The sequence below is a fragment of the Mustela nigripes genome, chromosome 4, assembly GCF_022355385.1.
Source record: "Mustela nigripes isolate SB6536 chromosome 4, MUSNIG.SB6536, whole genome shotgun sequence".
In the NCBI taxonomy this organism is placed as follows: Eukaryota; Metazoa; Chordata; class Mammalia; order Carnivora; family Mustelidae; genus Mustela; species Mustela nigripes.
The window spans coordinates 176,092,845-176,107,526 of record NC_081560.1 but is presented as its reverse complement, the minus strand read 5'-3'; the positions used below and the strand labels follow the sequence as shown (position 1 = coordinate 176,107,526).

Here is a 14,682-nt window from a genome sequence, read left to right as displayed (position 1 = left end):
CGGGAGCATCAGTAACAAAATGCTCTTGTAATTTCACCCATTTATCCCTAATGTCTTCACTTGCCAATTAATGACTGTGCCATTTATCCAGCTCATTAACAACCCAGGAATCTGTGTTCCTAGGGGCTCTCTCATTCACTCTTGGGGCATTCTTTTGCCCTCTCTAGGTCTGTTTCCTCACCTGTAAAAACATGGGCATCTGTGATGCATTTCAGAGGACCAGAGCCTGTTGGGAGGAAGGAAATAGGGAAAGGCCTTTCTTGGCTGGAGAGCCACAGATTCCACCCGGGCAGGAAGGTGCCACCTCCCTTCTTTCCTGCCTGGGTGCCCACCATGTTTTTAAACCAATGCCACCCGGCAAGTTTCAAAGGTGCAATTCTGAGACCCTTCCATTTACTCTCCCAGGTGGTGACCAAGTGTGCAGCCCCCAGAAGGAGAAATGCAGGAAGCAGGTAGCGTGGGGGGATCCCAGTATGTAAAATCAACACAAATCCCCCTAGATTTCCCATTGCCCAGGGGCAAGTTTGTGGGCAACCGGCCCTTCTAGGGTTCTACTGGCAGAGGCTTTGCTGGGGACACTTCACTGCTGAGAAAATTACATTGAAGTCACCTTAACACCAGCATATGCCCTGAAAAAGGCGGCGGGCAGGGGTGGGGGGGGAAGCTTAGGCATGTCCCCTTCCGAAGTCTCCAGGTTAAGAGACTGCGACCGTGCCAAGGAGGTCGGCTTTAAAACGTGGTTCCCTTCTCCACCCACAGCCGCCGAGGCCTGTTCCCTTACCTCTGCTCCGCGCCCCTCGGTTCTGCGACCCCGTGCCGCGGACCCAAGGGAGAGCCCGCTCTTGGGCCCGCCGCACGCCCCGTCCCAAGGCCGGGGGCCGGCTCTGCCGGGGCGGTGGGCGGGAGCCGGGAGGCGGCGTCCGCCAGGTGCGCTCTTCCCCGGGACGCCGGCTTCCCGGAGCAGCGCGCGGGCCTCGCGGCCGAGCTCAGGTGCGGCGCAAACAAAGCCGAACAAAGCCCGCAACGCCGCCGGGCCGCCGCGTCCGCGCGGGGCAGCACCGGGCCAGCGCTGCTGGGAGGGACGGCTGGGAGCCGAGCATCCCCACCTCGAGAGCGCGAGCAGGTAATCGCGCCCCTTCCGAGGCCGCCGGCGGAGCCCGGGGCGCGCGGGCTCCGAGCTCGGACTCACCGGGACGAGCGCGGCGGGACGCGGGCGCCGAGGCCGCTGTGCTGGCCCTCGGACTCGGCTCGGGCCAGGGGGCGCTGCAGGCCCGCAGGAGGGGCGCCCGGGGTGGGAGCCACGTGGGACACCTGTAGCTTCACCGAAGGGAGGCGGCGAGCGCGGCGCGGGCCGTGGGAGGTGCATCAGGCGCTTCTGGGACCTGGGCCCGCACCCCTTCTCGCGTTTTTTAAACACCGCGTTGGCCTGGGAGGCAAATAGAAGTACTTACTTCTGCGCGGGTCTCCGGGTCTCCCAGCGGTGGAGCGGGGAGCACTGTGCCACCCGCTGTCGACTCCGCAGGATTTATGGCTCAGACCCATGCGAAAATGTTGACTTTGGCACCAATTTTGTCACGGCAATGGCCGTTTACCTGCCTGTGCTGTTGCAGGTGGGAGGTAATACGCACGCCTCTTCGGCCAGCGTCCTCGGTTAAGCCTAGCAGGTGCTGGATATTCAAAAATCAGACGCCAGCAAACAAAAGGGTACAATGCTTATAAACAGTAAGTGTTAAATAAGTGTTGGCTATTCCTACATCATTTGTAGCCCCCCCCCAAGATCCTGTTTATTTATTTGACAGAGAGAGATCCCAAGTAGGCAGAGAGGTGGAGGGGGGCGGGGGAGCAGGCTCCCTGCCGAGCAGAGAGCCCCGTGTAGGGCTCGATCCCAGCACCCTGGGATCATGACCCAAGCTGAAGGCAGAGGCTTTAACCCACTGAGCCACCGAGGCACCCCATCATCTTTAGTTTTCATACTTCATCAGTAAAGGGTGCTCATTGCAAAAAAAGAAAATGCCAGTAAGGAACTTGCAGAACCACACCTATCCCACCACCCAGAGATAATCACTGCTATCATCATGGTGAATGCTCTTCCAGTAAGTTTACATAAAAGTTTACATTTTCAGTTCAGTCCAGCTTTTCTCTTCTGGAACATCTAATGCTTTCAGCCACTACTTAACGTTCTAGTGTATTTAAACTCTTGTTGGAACATTAACTTTTTTTTTTTTTTTAAGATTTTATTTACTTGACAGACAGAGATCACAAGTAGGCAGGGAGGCAGGCAGAGAGAGAGAGGAGGAAGCAGGCTCCCCGCCGAGCAGAGAGCCTGATGCGGGACTCGATCCCAGGACCCTGAGATCATGACCTGAGCCGAAGGCAGCGACTTAACCCACTGAGCCACCCAGGCACCCAGAACATTAACTTTTAATCATGCAATTAGATATTTCTGCTTTTGTCTAATTACTTACTTGGACTAAACGGCAAAAAAAGTAAATTCCTGGACTCTAGGATACTTGCAATTTAAGGCTTCTTATGTGTATTGTCAAACTGCCCTCCAGGAAGAACAACCTGTTTCCTCTTTTCCATACCTCTTACCCTATTATTATTAAAAATGTCAGTCCTGAGGACTAACTTTTCTATGCCCCCCCCCTTTTTTTTGGTTAGGATTTTATTTGACAGAGAGACAGTGAGAGAAGTAACACAAGCAGGGGGAGTGGGAGAGGGAGAAGCAGGCTTCCAACCGAGCAAGGAGCTCCACACAAGGCTTGATTCTAGAACTGTGGGATATGACCTGAGCCCAAGGCAGACACCCAACGACTGAGCCACTCAGGTGCCCTGTTTTTCCTTTTTAAAAAACTCTAGGCACCTGGGTAACTCTGTCAGTTAAGACGCTGCCTTTGGCTCAAGTCATGATCCCAGGGTCCTTCTTAGAAGGGATCCTGCTTCTCCCTCTCCAACTGCTCTCACTCTCAAAATCTCTAAAATAAATTCTAAAAACATTTCACTTTTTCTGACTCTTGGGTTGGTTTCCAACATTCCCAATATTAAGTTTCCAGTGAAAGCGACCTGTGGTAAGTAAATGTTGCAAGCTTCAAAAAAGTGGGGGAGAAGAGACTCATTTTTCACCTAATTCCTTCCAGGAACACTTACTGAGCACCCTACTGTAAAGACGTAGCATATTAGCAATGCAGGAGCACCTGTGCCAGGGAATTTAGCAGCAGGTTTAAATACTTGGAGGAATGGGGGGAGGGGTTCCTCTCTACATCGGAGTGCGCATGGTCTCAAATGTAATGCAAGCCAAAAATCTCATTTTAAGTGTTCCAGAAGCCACATTTAAGAAGTGGAAAGAACAGGGGTGCCTGGGTGGCTCAGTGGGTTAAGGCCTCTGCCTTCCATTCGGGTTGTGATCCCAGGGTCCTAGGACCACGCCCCTGCGTAGGGCTCTCTGCTCAGTGGGGAGCCTGCTTCCTCCTCCCCCCTCTCTGCCTGCTTGTGATTGTGCTCTGTCAAATAAGTAAAATCTTTTTTTTTTAAGATTTTATTTATTTGAGAGAGAGAGAGACAGTGAGAGAGAGCATGAGCGAGGAGAAGGTTAGAGGGAGAAGCAGACTCCCCATGGAGCTGGAAGCCCGATGTGAGGCTCGATCCCGGGACTCCGGGATCATGACCTGAGCCGAAGGCAGTCGTCCAAACAACTGAGCCACCCAGGCGTCCCAATAAAATCTTTGAAAGAAAAATAAGTGGAACGAACAGGTAAACTTAATAGCCCAGCAGATCTTGTGTAACAAATACCTTGTGTAACCAAAATAAAAGTTATTTTATACAAAGTTTTCAGAATCCTGTTTTACGTGTTTAGCACATCTCAGTTTGGACTAGCCACATTTTAAATGTCCAATAGCCACATGTGGTGAGTGGCCTGTGTCACTCCAGACGTTTTGAGATGGACAGAACAAGTCCTGCCAAAAGTGGAAATTTCTCAGCAGATGGCCCTCCCCAACCCGTTGTGATTGTTTGCTAATATTTACCAGCAAACCTTTACCTAACCAGGTTTACCTTAGACGTCTAAGTCAGATTTCAATTCTGGATGTTCCTGACAGTTTGATGGCTTTAACTGGAGGGGGCGTTTCACATTTTCATTCCAGGATTAAGTAGTAAAAGACGAAAACTCTAAGTTCTGGTGGAGATACCGGTTGCTTCAAACTCCTTCACATCGAAGTATAGTTTGCTCTAGACGCCTATCAGATTAGCAGAAGTGCATGCAGGGAAGAGGGAAAGGCAGGTGGCCCAGGCTACAGAGAGTGGAAGGGGTGGAGGTTTTTTACACAAAGAGAAGCTGGGCAGCTACTGTCTGTCATCCACAGCAAACCCTCCTTTGTGAAGATTTGTGGACATTTAAAAAATAAAGGCATTATGAAGGACCATCATCCCAAAGAGTCTGTGAGCTCCTTGCTTTCAAACACTTGACCTTCCTCATCTTTGTAGCCCCACTGCTTGCTAGCTCTATGCACAAGGGCCCTTTCTCGGCGTGAGCTGCACTATACAGTGTGTCTCCGGGAACACACAAGGCTTGAAGACTAGTAGGAGTTTCATGCAGAGATTAACTGGGGACATCAGCACTCAGCAATACATAGCGGGTGACATCCAGTGTTGTGGAATGACCACCTTTTTGGAAGTGAGGGAATCTGGGGTTCCCGATCCAGCTCTGCTACCTACTGGCTTTGTGATGCTTAATGTTTGCCCCGTTTTCTGGCCTACAAAATTAAAGGTTCATGAGTACAATGGTTCCCAAACCTATGGAAGCCCCAAATTCTTTGCACCTGGCCCCCCAAATGATGAAAGCAAGGCAGAACATGAAAAGACCCCCATGGAGAATAGGTTAAAGAGTTGCAAAAGGGGACTTCCCAGAACCCTCTCAAGAAATCTAAGAACAGTGGGTATTTAAATGGCCAAGAAACCATCTGAGAGGAAAAGGGCCTGATTCTCAAGTGCTCCATAGGTGGTACATTAAGCCAGAGCAAAAACCATGGAGGCAAGGCAGTTAGAGAACAAAGTTGTGCAGGGGGACATGCGGAATGGAAATGCTGCATCTCAAAACCAAAGACCTTTAGTTTTGGGATAGGCACCAACGGCTCTAAAGGGTAAAGCAGACAATCCAACTCCTGTAGACAGGGGGATGAATCATACACAAGGTTACTGGAATTGCTTTGGGGAAATGTGAGGCTTTCTGGCTGAATCAAGGAAATACTGGGATGTCTCCAAAGGCAAGGGCTCGGGTAACATCCTTCAGTCATTTGAACAACCAAACCTGCAAGCACTCTCCTCCCTCACACTGCTCATACTTCCAAATTTTGTAGCTTCCGTTTTCACACCTGGACGACTGCCTTACTGTGTTGGTTGAATCTCGGCATACCCTTGGGGGCAGGAGGGCTTCTGACTTATAAGTCTCAGTCTGCCTCACTTCCTGGAAGGCTTATCACTACAAGGTCTTAAAAGTGGCATCACTTTATGGGGATTGTGATTGTGCTCTCTCTGTCTCAGCGTCTCAAGGTACAAAGGAAAGTGGCTGAGGCTGGGCAGCTCGAATCTTCAACGAAACCAATTTCAGGTTCTCCGAAAGCTACAGCTGAGGTTCGAGAGGCTTCCTAGGGAAGATGGACAGCAGTGCCTAAGTGGGAACTTGAACAACATTCAGGGCAGCAGAAAACCCATCAGCAGATCCCTGGGTGAGCCTCTGCTGCTCCTGCCCTGTAGAGCCATGCAGTCGTCTCACTCTAACCAAGCCTCGCTTTCATTCTGGTAAAATCACCCTAGGACTCTTAACTGCATGTGTGGAACCGCAGGCTGCCCTCCAATTCCTTTCACCCGGAAAAACAAAGCAAAAGCCATCCTTGAGAATCCTGACCAGCTACGGAACCACGCGCTCTGGTGATGGCCTCCGGGCTACTCTCTGCCTGCCCCATAGGGGATCCGTTTGCCCAGTCCTGGCTGGAGCTGTGTCAGTGATGAGCCCACCAGTTACACTAATGGTTTCCTGCTCTGGGCCGCCAGCCGCCCAGTAGCAAGCCTCAGGACCACTGAATTCCTCTCTTGGAAACGGTTTAGGGCCCTGCAGAAAAGGATCCTTGCCTCCTGTTTTCTGGAGCGCTTACTGTACAGCAGGAGAGCTCAAGTTCAGCATATTTATGACGCTCACTCACAGTTCTACGACTTTCACATTTCTATGCCCCAGGCAGAAGACTCCAACTCAAAGAAAAGGCATATTGAATATACCTCCACACGCGCCTTTATCTCAATATTTACATGGCGTCTGCCAAGGGATAGTTTGTTTGGTTATACAGCTTCAGCAATATTGTACTTACCTGACTGAACTACCTGTATCGAGGGAAACTGAACACCAACACCAGCAGGTGTGACAGATCGTTCATGACCCTAATGAACAAACACAGCACACCTACCTCGATCCCAGGCAAGTAGAGAGAGGTCAATAAATACTCAAATGTTAATTAATGCTAATTAAAGCAGGTCCAGTAGAGGATTATACAAAACTAATCCCGATCTCTACTTGTGAAACTAGTGCTACAAATAGCATTTGTCTCTTCTTGGGGATAAGACAAATAGCTGAACCACCACCAAATCATATTGAATCCATTTAATTAAACTTCTTGTATTCAAATTTCCAGGAGCATATAAAACCTTGGAATCCGAGAAACTGTGACTTAGATTTTTTTTTTTAGATGTTCTTTGACTTGCTTCTCTAATATTCCACAACAAAAAGGCCAATTTTGTGATTCCATAGTTTTCTCCTACATTTTCATGATGACTGGAATTAAACTGAGAATGTATAAATTAAGCATCCACTGCTCCCCGTATGTCCAGGTAAGAAAAGGAAGTTATCAAAACAATGGCCATGAGAACACAAGGCTGAAGAAGTGAAAGGATTTTGAGCAAAACAGAGTACATGATCATTGAATAAACGCATCAATATTTGAACAACTTTTTACATGAGGAAAAATTCCATATAATCTGGCTGACATGTTACCAGTAAAAGCAAAAAAGAAAAAAAAAAGTATTTTCTTCTTTGAGTTTGTGACATCTTAGGTTTATCAGAGTCTGATACTTAAATCATGGAAAAATTTCCAAACAGAAATTTATAGGTTAGCAGAAAAGTCAGCTGGTCCATGATTCTGTACGTGCGTTTAGTGGAAACTACAGTTGCTTTATGTGTTTCAAGAAAATTACAAACTCTAGGGATGCCTAGGTGGCTCAGTGGGTTAAGTGTCTGCCTTTGGTTCAGGTCATGATCCCAGAGTCCTGGGATCGAGCCCCGCATCAGGCTCTCTGCTCAGCAGGGAGCCTGCTTCTCCCTCTCCCTGCTGCTCTGCCTACTTCTGCTCGCTATCTCTCTGGCAAATAAATAAAATCTAAAAAAGAAAATTACATACTCTAACTTCATTGTTAACTGTATTTGTATTTCAGGAAATGCAGATCCTACAATAACAAGTCTAAGTGGCTACAGATTTGGAAGTATATGGATGGCAGGAGCAGAAAAGAGAAAGTTCCTTCCCCCTTGGAGTGGCTGAGAGCCCACAGACAAACCTCGTGCCCAAAGGCCAAAGGAAAAGAGATCCGAGTCAGGATGGAGAGAAGGAAGCTGATGAGCTCAGAGTGGACAGGAAAAGAAGAACCAGGACTGAAGAAACAACAAGCCAAGAGCATTCACTCAGACAAGGACAGCGAGAGGGCACATTTTATTATGAAGCTTTTCAAACAGTGAGAAAAATTCAAAAAAATAAAACATCAACTAGATTTATCTGCTAGTAGTTAGCATGGAGCCATATTTTCTTCAATACCTTTAAATCCTAAAAATTTATATATACAGTAGAAAGCCTCTGTGTATCCCTTCCCAATGTCCCTCATGAATGTGGTATGAAACCTTCATTCAAGACTTGTTTATTTGGGAGGAAGAACTCAGAGAGAAAAATCAAACCGCCCAACCTAATAGAAGAGCGGCCAGCAAACAAGAGTGGCGGCTCGGGAGACAACACCGCCAATCAAAGCCTCAAGAGGCCATGCTGGAAGGCCGGCCTTCGAGGTCTCCTTTCTCCTAAGTGACCATCTCGGAGAGAGACTGCTTCTGAAAGAGAAGAATCAACCCCCATTATGCCTTATTTACAAACTCTGACGCTATAGTTCTTACTTTCTATCTTAAGTGCAAGCAAACCCAACAGTCACTTTGAACTGAAAGTAACGCATTCACGTAATTCACGCCCGCAAGAGCTACGCATGTGAGTTAGTCACAACCATTTGTACTCCCCTCGCCGAATGTGAAACACAGGCGCACTCTCCCTCAGATGGAAAACGTTCTATTAACATGTGTGCTGAAGTACTTGTTTATCACATCTGAGCCCCAGGTAACAGCTTTCTGTTGTCATCACCACAGCACTCCTAGTGGGGCCATTTTACAGTTATTTACAGATTTCTCCAGGAGAGATCGAACACTTACATTTGAAATGTATTTTCTATGTATCCAGGAAGAACAATTTAAGATACATATTCAACTATACTTTCACCAAAATGAAGCAGATATGCTTAAACAAGCATGTATGTAATTTTTCCTAATATAACCCCTTGGGGTTCCATGCCTTCCAGAACTGATCTAAGGACATTGTAGTAGAGAGAGAGCAGCGTGGGGTCTAAGACCTGGTTCCCTGTGTGTGGGGGACAGGGGAAGAGAGAGAGAGAGAGAGATCTGGTGCAGCCGTGCAACCTCTCAGAGTCTCAGCCTCATGTATAAAATGGGGTCTGGGGGTGCCTGGGTGGCTCAGTGGGTTAAAGCCTCTGCCTTCGACTCGGGTCATGATCCCGGGGTCCTGGGATCGAGTTTCGCATCGGGCTCTCTGCTCAGCGGGGAGCCTGCTTCTCCACCCCCTCTGCCTGCCTCTCTGCCTACATGTGATCTCTGTCTGTCAAATAAATAAATAAAGTCTTCAAAAAAATAAAAATAAATAAAATAAAATGGGGTCTGCTTTCTTCTCAGGGGTATTGTAATGATCAAATATGTGACTAGATGTTTAAATGTTTTTAAAATAATATATAGGGTGTTTTGCTATATTTAAATATGGATAAAATATGTATTCCCACAGGAAAGGAAATGCTATTTCGACTACTATGCTTTAAATCAGGGTTTTTTTGTTTTGTTTTGTTCTGTTTTTAAAGCAAGGTCTTCAACCTATGTGGAAACAAAAGAAAATCCAGCTTTCATCTTGTGAGAGCACTTTCAAAACCCTTATGAAAAAGACACAAATAGAGGCGCCTGGGTGGCTCAGTGGGTTAAAGCCTCTGCCTTCTGCTCGGGTCGTATCCCAGGGTCTTGGGATCGAGCCCCGAATCGGGCTCTCTGCTCAGCAGGGAGCCTGCTTCCCCCCCCCCCTCTCTGCCTGCCTCTCTGCCTACTGACCTCTATCTGCCAAATAAATAAATAAAATCTTAAAAAAGAAGAAGAAGAAAAGAAAAAGACACAAAGAAAAACTATGATGATTTGGCACTAAAACTGAATCCCAGAAGTTCAGGTCATTGTATGTCCCTTAATCTAGGAAGTTATTATTAAATTAAAATTTTGCCTTTTTAATTTTTAAATTTATGTTTTAAACTCAAGCACCCAAGACAGCAGTCAGTATTGAAACTGAATGCGTTAACAAGGACTAAAGGTTTGTAGCTAACAATGAAAGTCAGCCCTTACTGAAATAACACAAAACTTGTAAAGAAAACCCATCAGGGGGCTCAGAACTGTTAGGGACCCTCTGAACTCAGCTGTACTTTCTTAGAAACAACCATAGGCCTGTGCGTGACCGCGGGGAGAAGACGGCTGCGGCCCCACTGCAGGCCCCTACTTGCGAGCTCCCGTGCCCGCCCACAGAGGGCGGTACCGTCCAGAGCGGGACCTGCAAGTGGGCTCACAAGGCAGGGCTTCATTCAGCCAAGAGTGCACAGAAGAACTAAATCAAAAGACCCCCCACTTTTGGCTGGAATTATATCAATTAGACAAAGCAGGAAGGACAATTTCTTTTCAATCAAATTCTAATTGGCTACTGACCATGAAGTACTTTCTGAGCCCTATCTTGGAACAAAGCATCCCAGACAGTAAAACAGCAGGAGAACTGTTGTTTACAACTCAAGAGTAATGGTCTGTTAGCACGAGAATCACCACGGCCAAAGCAGAGGAGGTTTCGTTTGGAAATGAAATACACGATCAGTGCAGCCCATTTTCCATTCTTGGCCCCTTAGTGCTCTTCACCAAAAGTGCTAAACAGGGGCGCCTGGATTAAGGGCCTGACTCTTGGCTTTTGGCTCAAGTCATGATCTCAAGGTTTAAGATCAAGCCCTGTGTCGGACTCTGCACTCGGGGGGGGGAGTTTGCTTGAGATTCTCTCCCTCTCCCTCTGATCCTCCCTATTCCACTTCTGGGTGCTCTTTCTCCAATAAATAAATCTTCCTGGGGCACCTGGGTGGCTCAAGGGGGTAAGCCTCTGCCTTCGGCTCAGGTTATGATCCTGGGCTCCTGGGATCGAGCCCTGCATCAGGCTCTCGGCTCAGCAGGGAGACTGCTTCCCCCTCTCTCTGCCTGCCTCTCTGTATACTTGTGATCTCTGTCTGTCAGATAAAGAAATAAAATCTTTAAAAAAAAAAATTCCACATGCAGACACAAAGAATTTGAGGCAAAACTTTATCTCGCAACAATTTTTACAAGTCCCTCCATGTCATCAATAACATAAGCACTCAGAACCAAACAACAGTAAGGTGAGTGGTTGCACCCTGAACACCCCAGGACTCGGTCCCATTAGCAGAGCCAAAGTAAGATGACTGAATTAAACCCAGCAAGACAGCAAAAACATTACAACTAGACCTCAGATCACCAGATCACAAAATAAAGAACACGTCATCAGTTCTACCCCAACATGCCTAGAGATGTTCTGTTGATGGTTACAGAGTGGTGAAATCATCAAGTTTAACTTACTTAACTTTTTAACAATTTTTTCATTTCAATAAATTTATTTTGATTGGTTGGGTTGTTTAAGAGGAAGAGAAGAATCTGTTCATGTTTTTCAACCTACGGGTGAAGAAAAAATAGCATTATTTCATTTCTAAAAATGTAAGAAGTACAATTTCACTTCAAGGAAATTCTACCCACTTGTTTCTGTAACTCTGTGCAACAGCAATTCATCCTGCAGGTCTTTTCTAGAAGCAAATACAAAAAGCCATTAGAGAATATACACCATAACTAACAAACAGAGGAATCTGACTATACACCGCTCTGCCTCTGAGGTGTGGGTTCTAACTATGAAAGACTTAATCGACTACCTTCTCATTTGGGTTTTAGTATTTCCTACTACTGCCTGGGTTTTACCAAATTAATGCCCCCATCTCCAAGATTTTAGGACTTTTGCCTATCAAAAATGGGGTTATCTCTTCGGCCAAGCGAAAGCCTGCCAAATAATCATCGTATGAGAGATCCGTAAGGTCCAATCTCAAAAATACAAACTCTTCACTTTGCTCAGGATTGAAAGTGAGTTGGAAATAATTCTGAATACTAGCCATTCCTAAAGCTCTCGGTCATCACTATCACTAGTGATAATGCTATCACTAATGTGATCAGAAACGCTGCTGAGGCTACGCTAAGGAAAATCCGGCCTGGGAGCCTGCTTCTATCCAGTGGGCCCCCTGAGGTGGTAATGTGAGTCGCACCTTGCACTGGATTTGCAAAGGGGGATGACAAAGGGAACGTGACCACAGAGAGTAAGGAAAAGCCAGGTCACCTACATTGGTTACATCTGTTCTTAATTACACTTACATCTGTCATTAATTAAACTTGAAAAAATACCTGTACTTAAAGCACTTTGCTTTTTAGATGTGATGTTTTTTGCCAGACCATATGTCACCAGCTTTTCAGCTATATTGATTGTTCCATTTTCAGAACATTTCTCAACCAACACTGTATGGACATTCTTGATAACTCCTTTTACAGAAAGCATTACGCTCTGATTCAACATGAAATTTTTCAGTAGTTCTACGATTAATTGAGAGCAGCTTCCATTCAATTCCATTAGTCCTGGGAAAACAACTGAATATTAATCTTCGAGTCCCTTAAAAAAAGATAAATATTCACATATATCGTCTAAAGACAATAAACGGAAGTCTTACTTTCTTTGGCTGGGCTTAGGTATGCTTTGATGTACTACTGCTGTTGCATTTTAAAAAATCACTCAACAGATACACTAATGTAGGTCGGGAGGGCATAAACAGACAATGGCCGGCTGCCATGGACATGTGTCCATTATAACGGGAGATGCAAACATCAAAATGTTCCAACTCTCTCCCCGAGTCCAAACCAAAGCAGACGATGCGGCACTGAGTGAGCTCGTCTGCTGGGACCACTAGGTAATGAAATCACGAGTAACGGTGAAAAGCTACTTTAGCATTCCCGTTCGCTTTATTCAAACACCAGCTGAAGAACTGAACTTGTGGAGACACAGTACACAGTAAAGAAGTCCCAAATGGTGTCATCTCAAGCCTCTCAAGAGAGTGCCAAGACAGAATGGAGGGGCCTTTAGGGAAGGGTCAGACAGCCCAGGTCCCCCAGCCCTGGCCACTTCCAGCGGTGCAACCTGTGGCCAAACCTAATCTCCAAACAACAATGGGCTGACAATGTAATTTTTTTAGAATGAAATAAAGGATGAAAGATAGGTGTTTTTTTTTTTTTCCCTAAACTCTGTTTGATATTTAGAAATCTAGGCAGTTACTGAAATTTGATTCAGACATAGGGTTATAAAACAGGAGAAAAAAAATCACACAGCTATCCCAATTGCAAAGTGACTTGACTACCTTCAAGCGAACATTTAATAATTTGGAAAGGAAGCTCCAGGTGGCTGGTGGAAATTGGCTGCACTCTGGAAAGAGGCAGAATTTCAGTGTTCCCATAGTCTGCATAGAGTACTTTCACATCAGCATCTGATGTCCCCAGAACAATGGCACGGTACCAGAAGTCGTCACCTGAAAATATAATGCAACCTCACGTGAGAAGTTACATGCAATGACTCCCCCACCCTTCAAGACAGTTATTCACAGTTACATTTACATTAGTGAGAAATTCATGCCAACACTTCTGGTTAGAGTCCAGATAAAGCCAAAGTATCACCTCCACTCCTTCCAGATCCTACTAAAAAGACAATTATGTGATTAAAAAGAAAAAGGCACAGAACCACAAGGAGAGAGGACAAGAGAGAAGAAAATATGATATTGAAGCTGGAAAGCAGATGGCAGGAATGAAAATGGTTTAGCAGAGCTCAACCGAAGCTGGCTACGGGGAAGTGAAAAGCAGCATCTTCCTTTGCATCTTAAATCCCCAAGCTCCAATAATTAACTCATTCCAAAGTAGAAGTAAGAACAGGGCTGAAATGAGGACTGGGTAAAGAAAACACACTTATTTCCCAAGAAAACTGAATAAACTTTAGTTTACAAACAAATTTACACATACTAAAGTTGCTGAAGAAGATCGTCAGTTTTATGGTCATGTGTTTTAATATAAAAGCTAAGAATGCCATTCCCATTTCAAGGCATCTGCTCTACTCAAGGGCAGAAGACTGGAGGTTTCTTCTCCAGTGAGGATAAACCAGACAGACGACTGGACTCAGGAATATGACGCAGCGCAGAGGAAGTTGACCAAAGCACCATCGGGCCAGCTGTGCACACAGCAGCAGACAACCATCCCAAGGCAAATGCACTTCAAGATAGCAACAGCTGGAGTCCCCAGGGAAACAGCAGGGCCCAGCAGTGAAGGCCACATACACAAGTTCTGCCCACAAATCAGCTTCCAATCAATGCCTAAGTGGCCCGTCCTAAGTGAACAGTGAAGGATCACCAGACATTTTTTTTAAAAGATTTTATTTATTTATTTGACAGAGATCACAAGCAGGCAGAGAGGCAGGCAGAGTGAGAGAGACTGAAGCAGACTCCCCACCGAGCAGAGAGCCCGACGCAGGGCTTGATCCCAGGACCCTGGGATCATGAGCTGAGCCAAAGGCAGAGGCTTTAACCCAGTGAGCCACCCAGGCACCCCGGATCACCAGACATTTGAAGAAAGCTTCCAGCAGAGAAGACCAAACCGAGCAGGAACTCAGAGAAACAGGGAGAAGACAGGGACAGTTAGAAGAAGGACATTAGTGTCCCCAGACAGACGGCCTTCCATCCTTGAAATGAGAGCAAGTCAGTATTAAAGACACACAAACTTGAAAAGACAAACAGAAAAGCTATTAAAACCAGAAATGGTATCAGAAATGAAACAATAGGGGTGCCTGGGTGGCTCAGTGGGTTAAGCCTCTGCCTTTGGCTCAGGTCATGATCCCAGGGTCCTGGGATCGAGTCCCGCATCGGGCTCTCTGCTCAGCAGGGAGCCTGCTTCCTTCTCTCTCTCTCTGCCTGCCTCTCTACCTGCTTATGATCTCTGTCAAATAAATAAATAAAATCTTTAAAAAAAAAAAAAACCTAAAAAAAAAAAATGAAACAATAAACTGGAAAATAAAATAGAGGAAATCTCCTGAAAAAAGAAGCAAAAAAGGTAAAAGAGAAAAGAGGAAACTTAGCAGAAGAGTTTCAAGTCCAACATTAGATTATTTGGAGTACCTGGATAGC

At 46.1% G+C, this 14,682-nt stretch overlaps 2 protein-coding genes across 5 annotated transcripts in view; both read right to left on the bottom strand.

Moving 5' to 3' along the window:
• Nucleotides 1-1,271, bottom strand: part of VWA2 (von Willebrand factor A domain containing 2) — a 46,838-nt gene extending 45,567 nt beyond the window's left edge. For 2 of the 4 annotated variants that reach the window (XM_059398646.1, XM_059398649.1), the window contains exon 1: nt 782-868. The gene's annotated coding sequence lies outside the window, so the exon portion shown is untranslated. Of the gene's footprint in view, nt 1-181; nt 205-781; nt 869-1,189 lie in introns of those variants that run through there. The other 2 variants (XM_059398647.1, XM_059398648.1) reach the window with 2 other exon arrangements.
• Nucleotides 1,272-10,735: 9,464 nt separating this feature from the next.
• The window catches only part of TDRD1 (tudor domain containing 1), a 36,710-nt gene continuing 32,763 nt past the window's right edge, over nt 10,736-14,682 (bottom strand). The window contains exons 21-24 of the mRNA XM_059395929.1: nt 12,877-13,044; nt 11,876-12,103; nt 11,186-11,232; nt 10,736-11,104 (exon numbers count right to left, since the gene is read on the bottom strand). Of these exons, the coding sequence (XP_059251912.1) occupies nt 11,012-11,104; nt 11,186-11,232; nt 11,876-12,103; nt 12,877-13,044 (536 nt within the window). The 3' untranslated portion in view covers nt 10,736-11,011. The remainder of the gene's footprint in view (nt 11,105-11,185; nt 11,233-11,875; nt 12,104-12,876; nt 13,045-14,682) is intronic.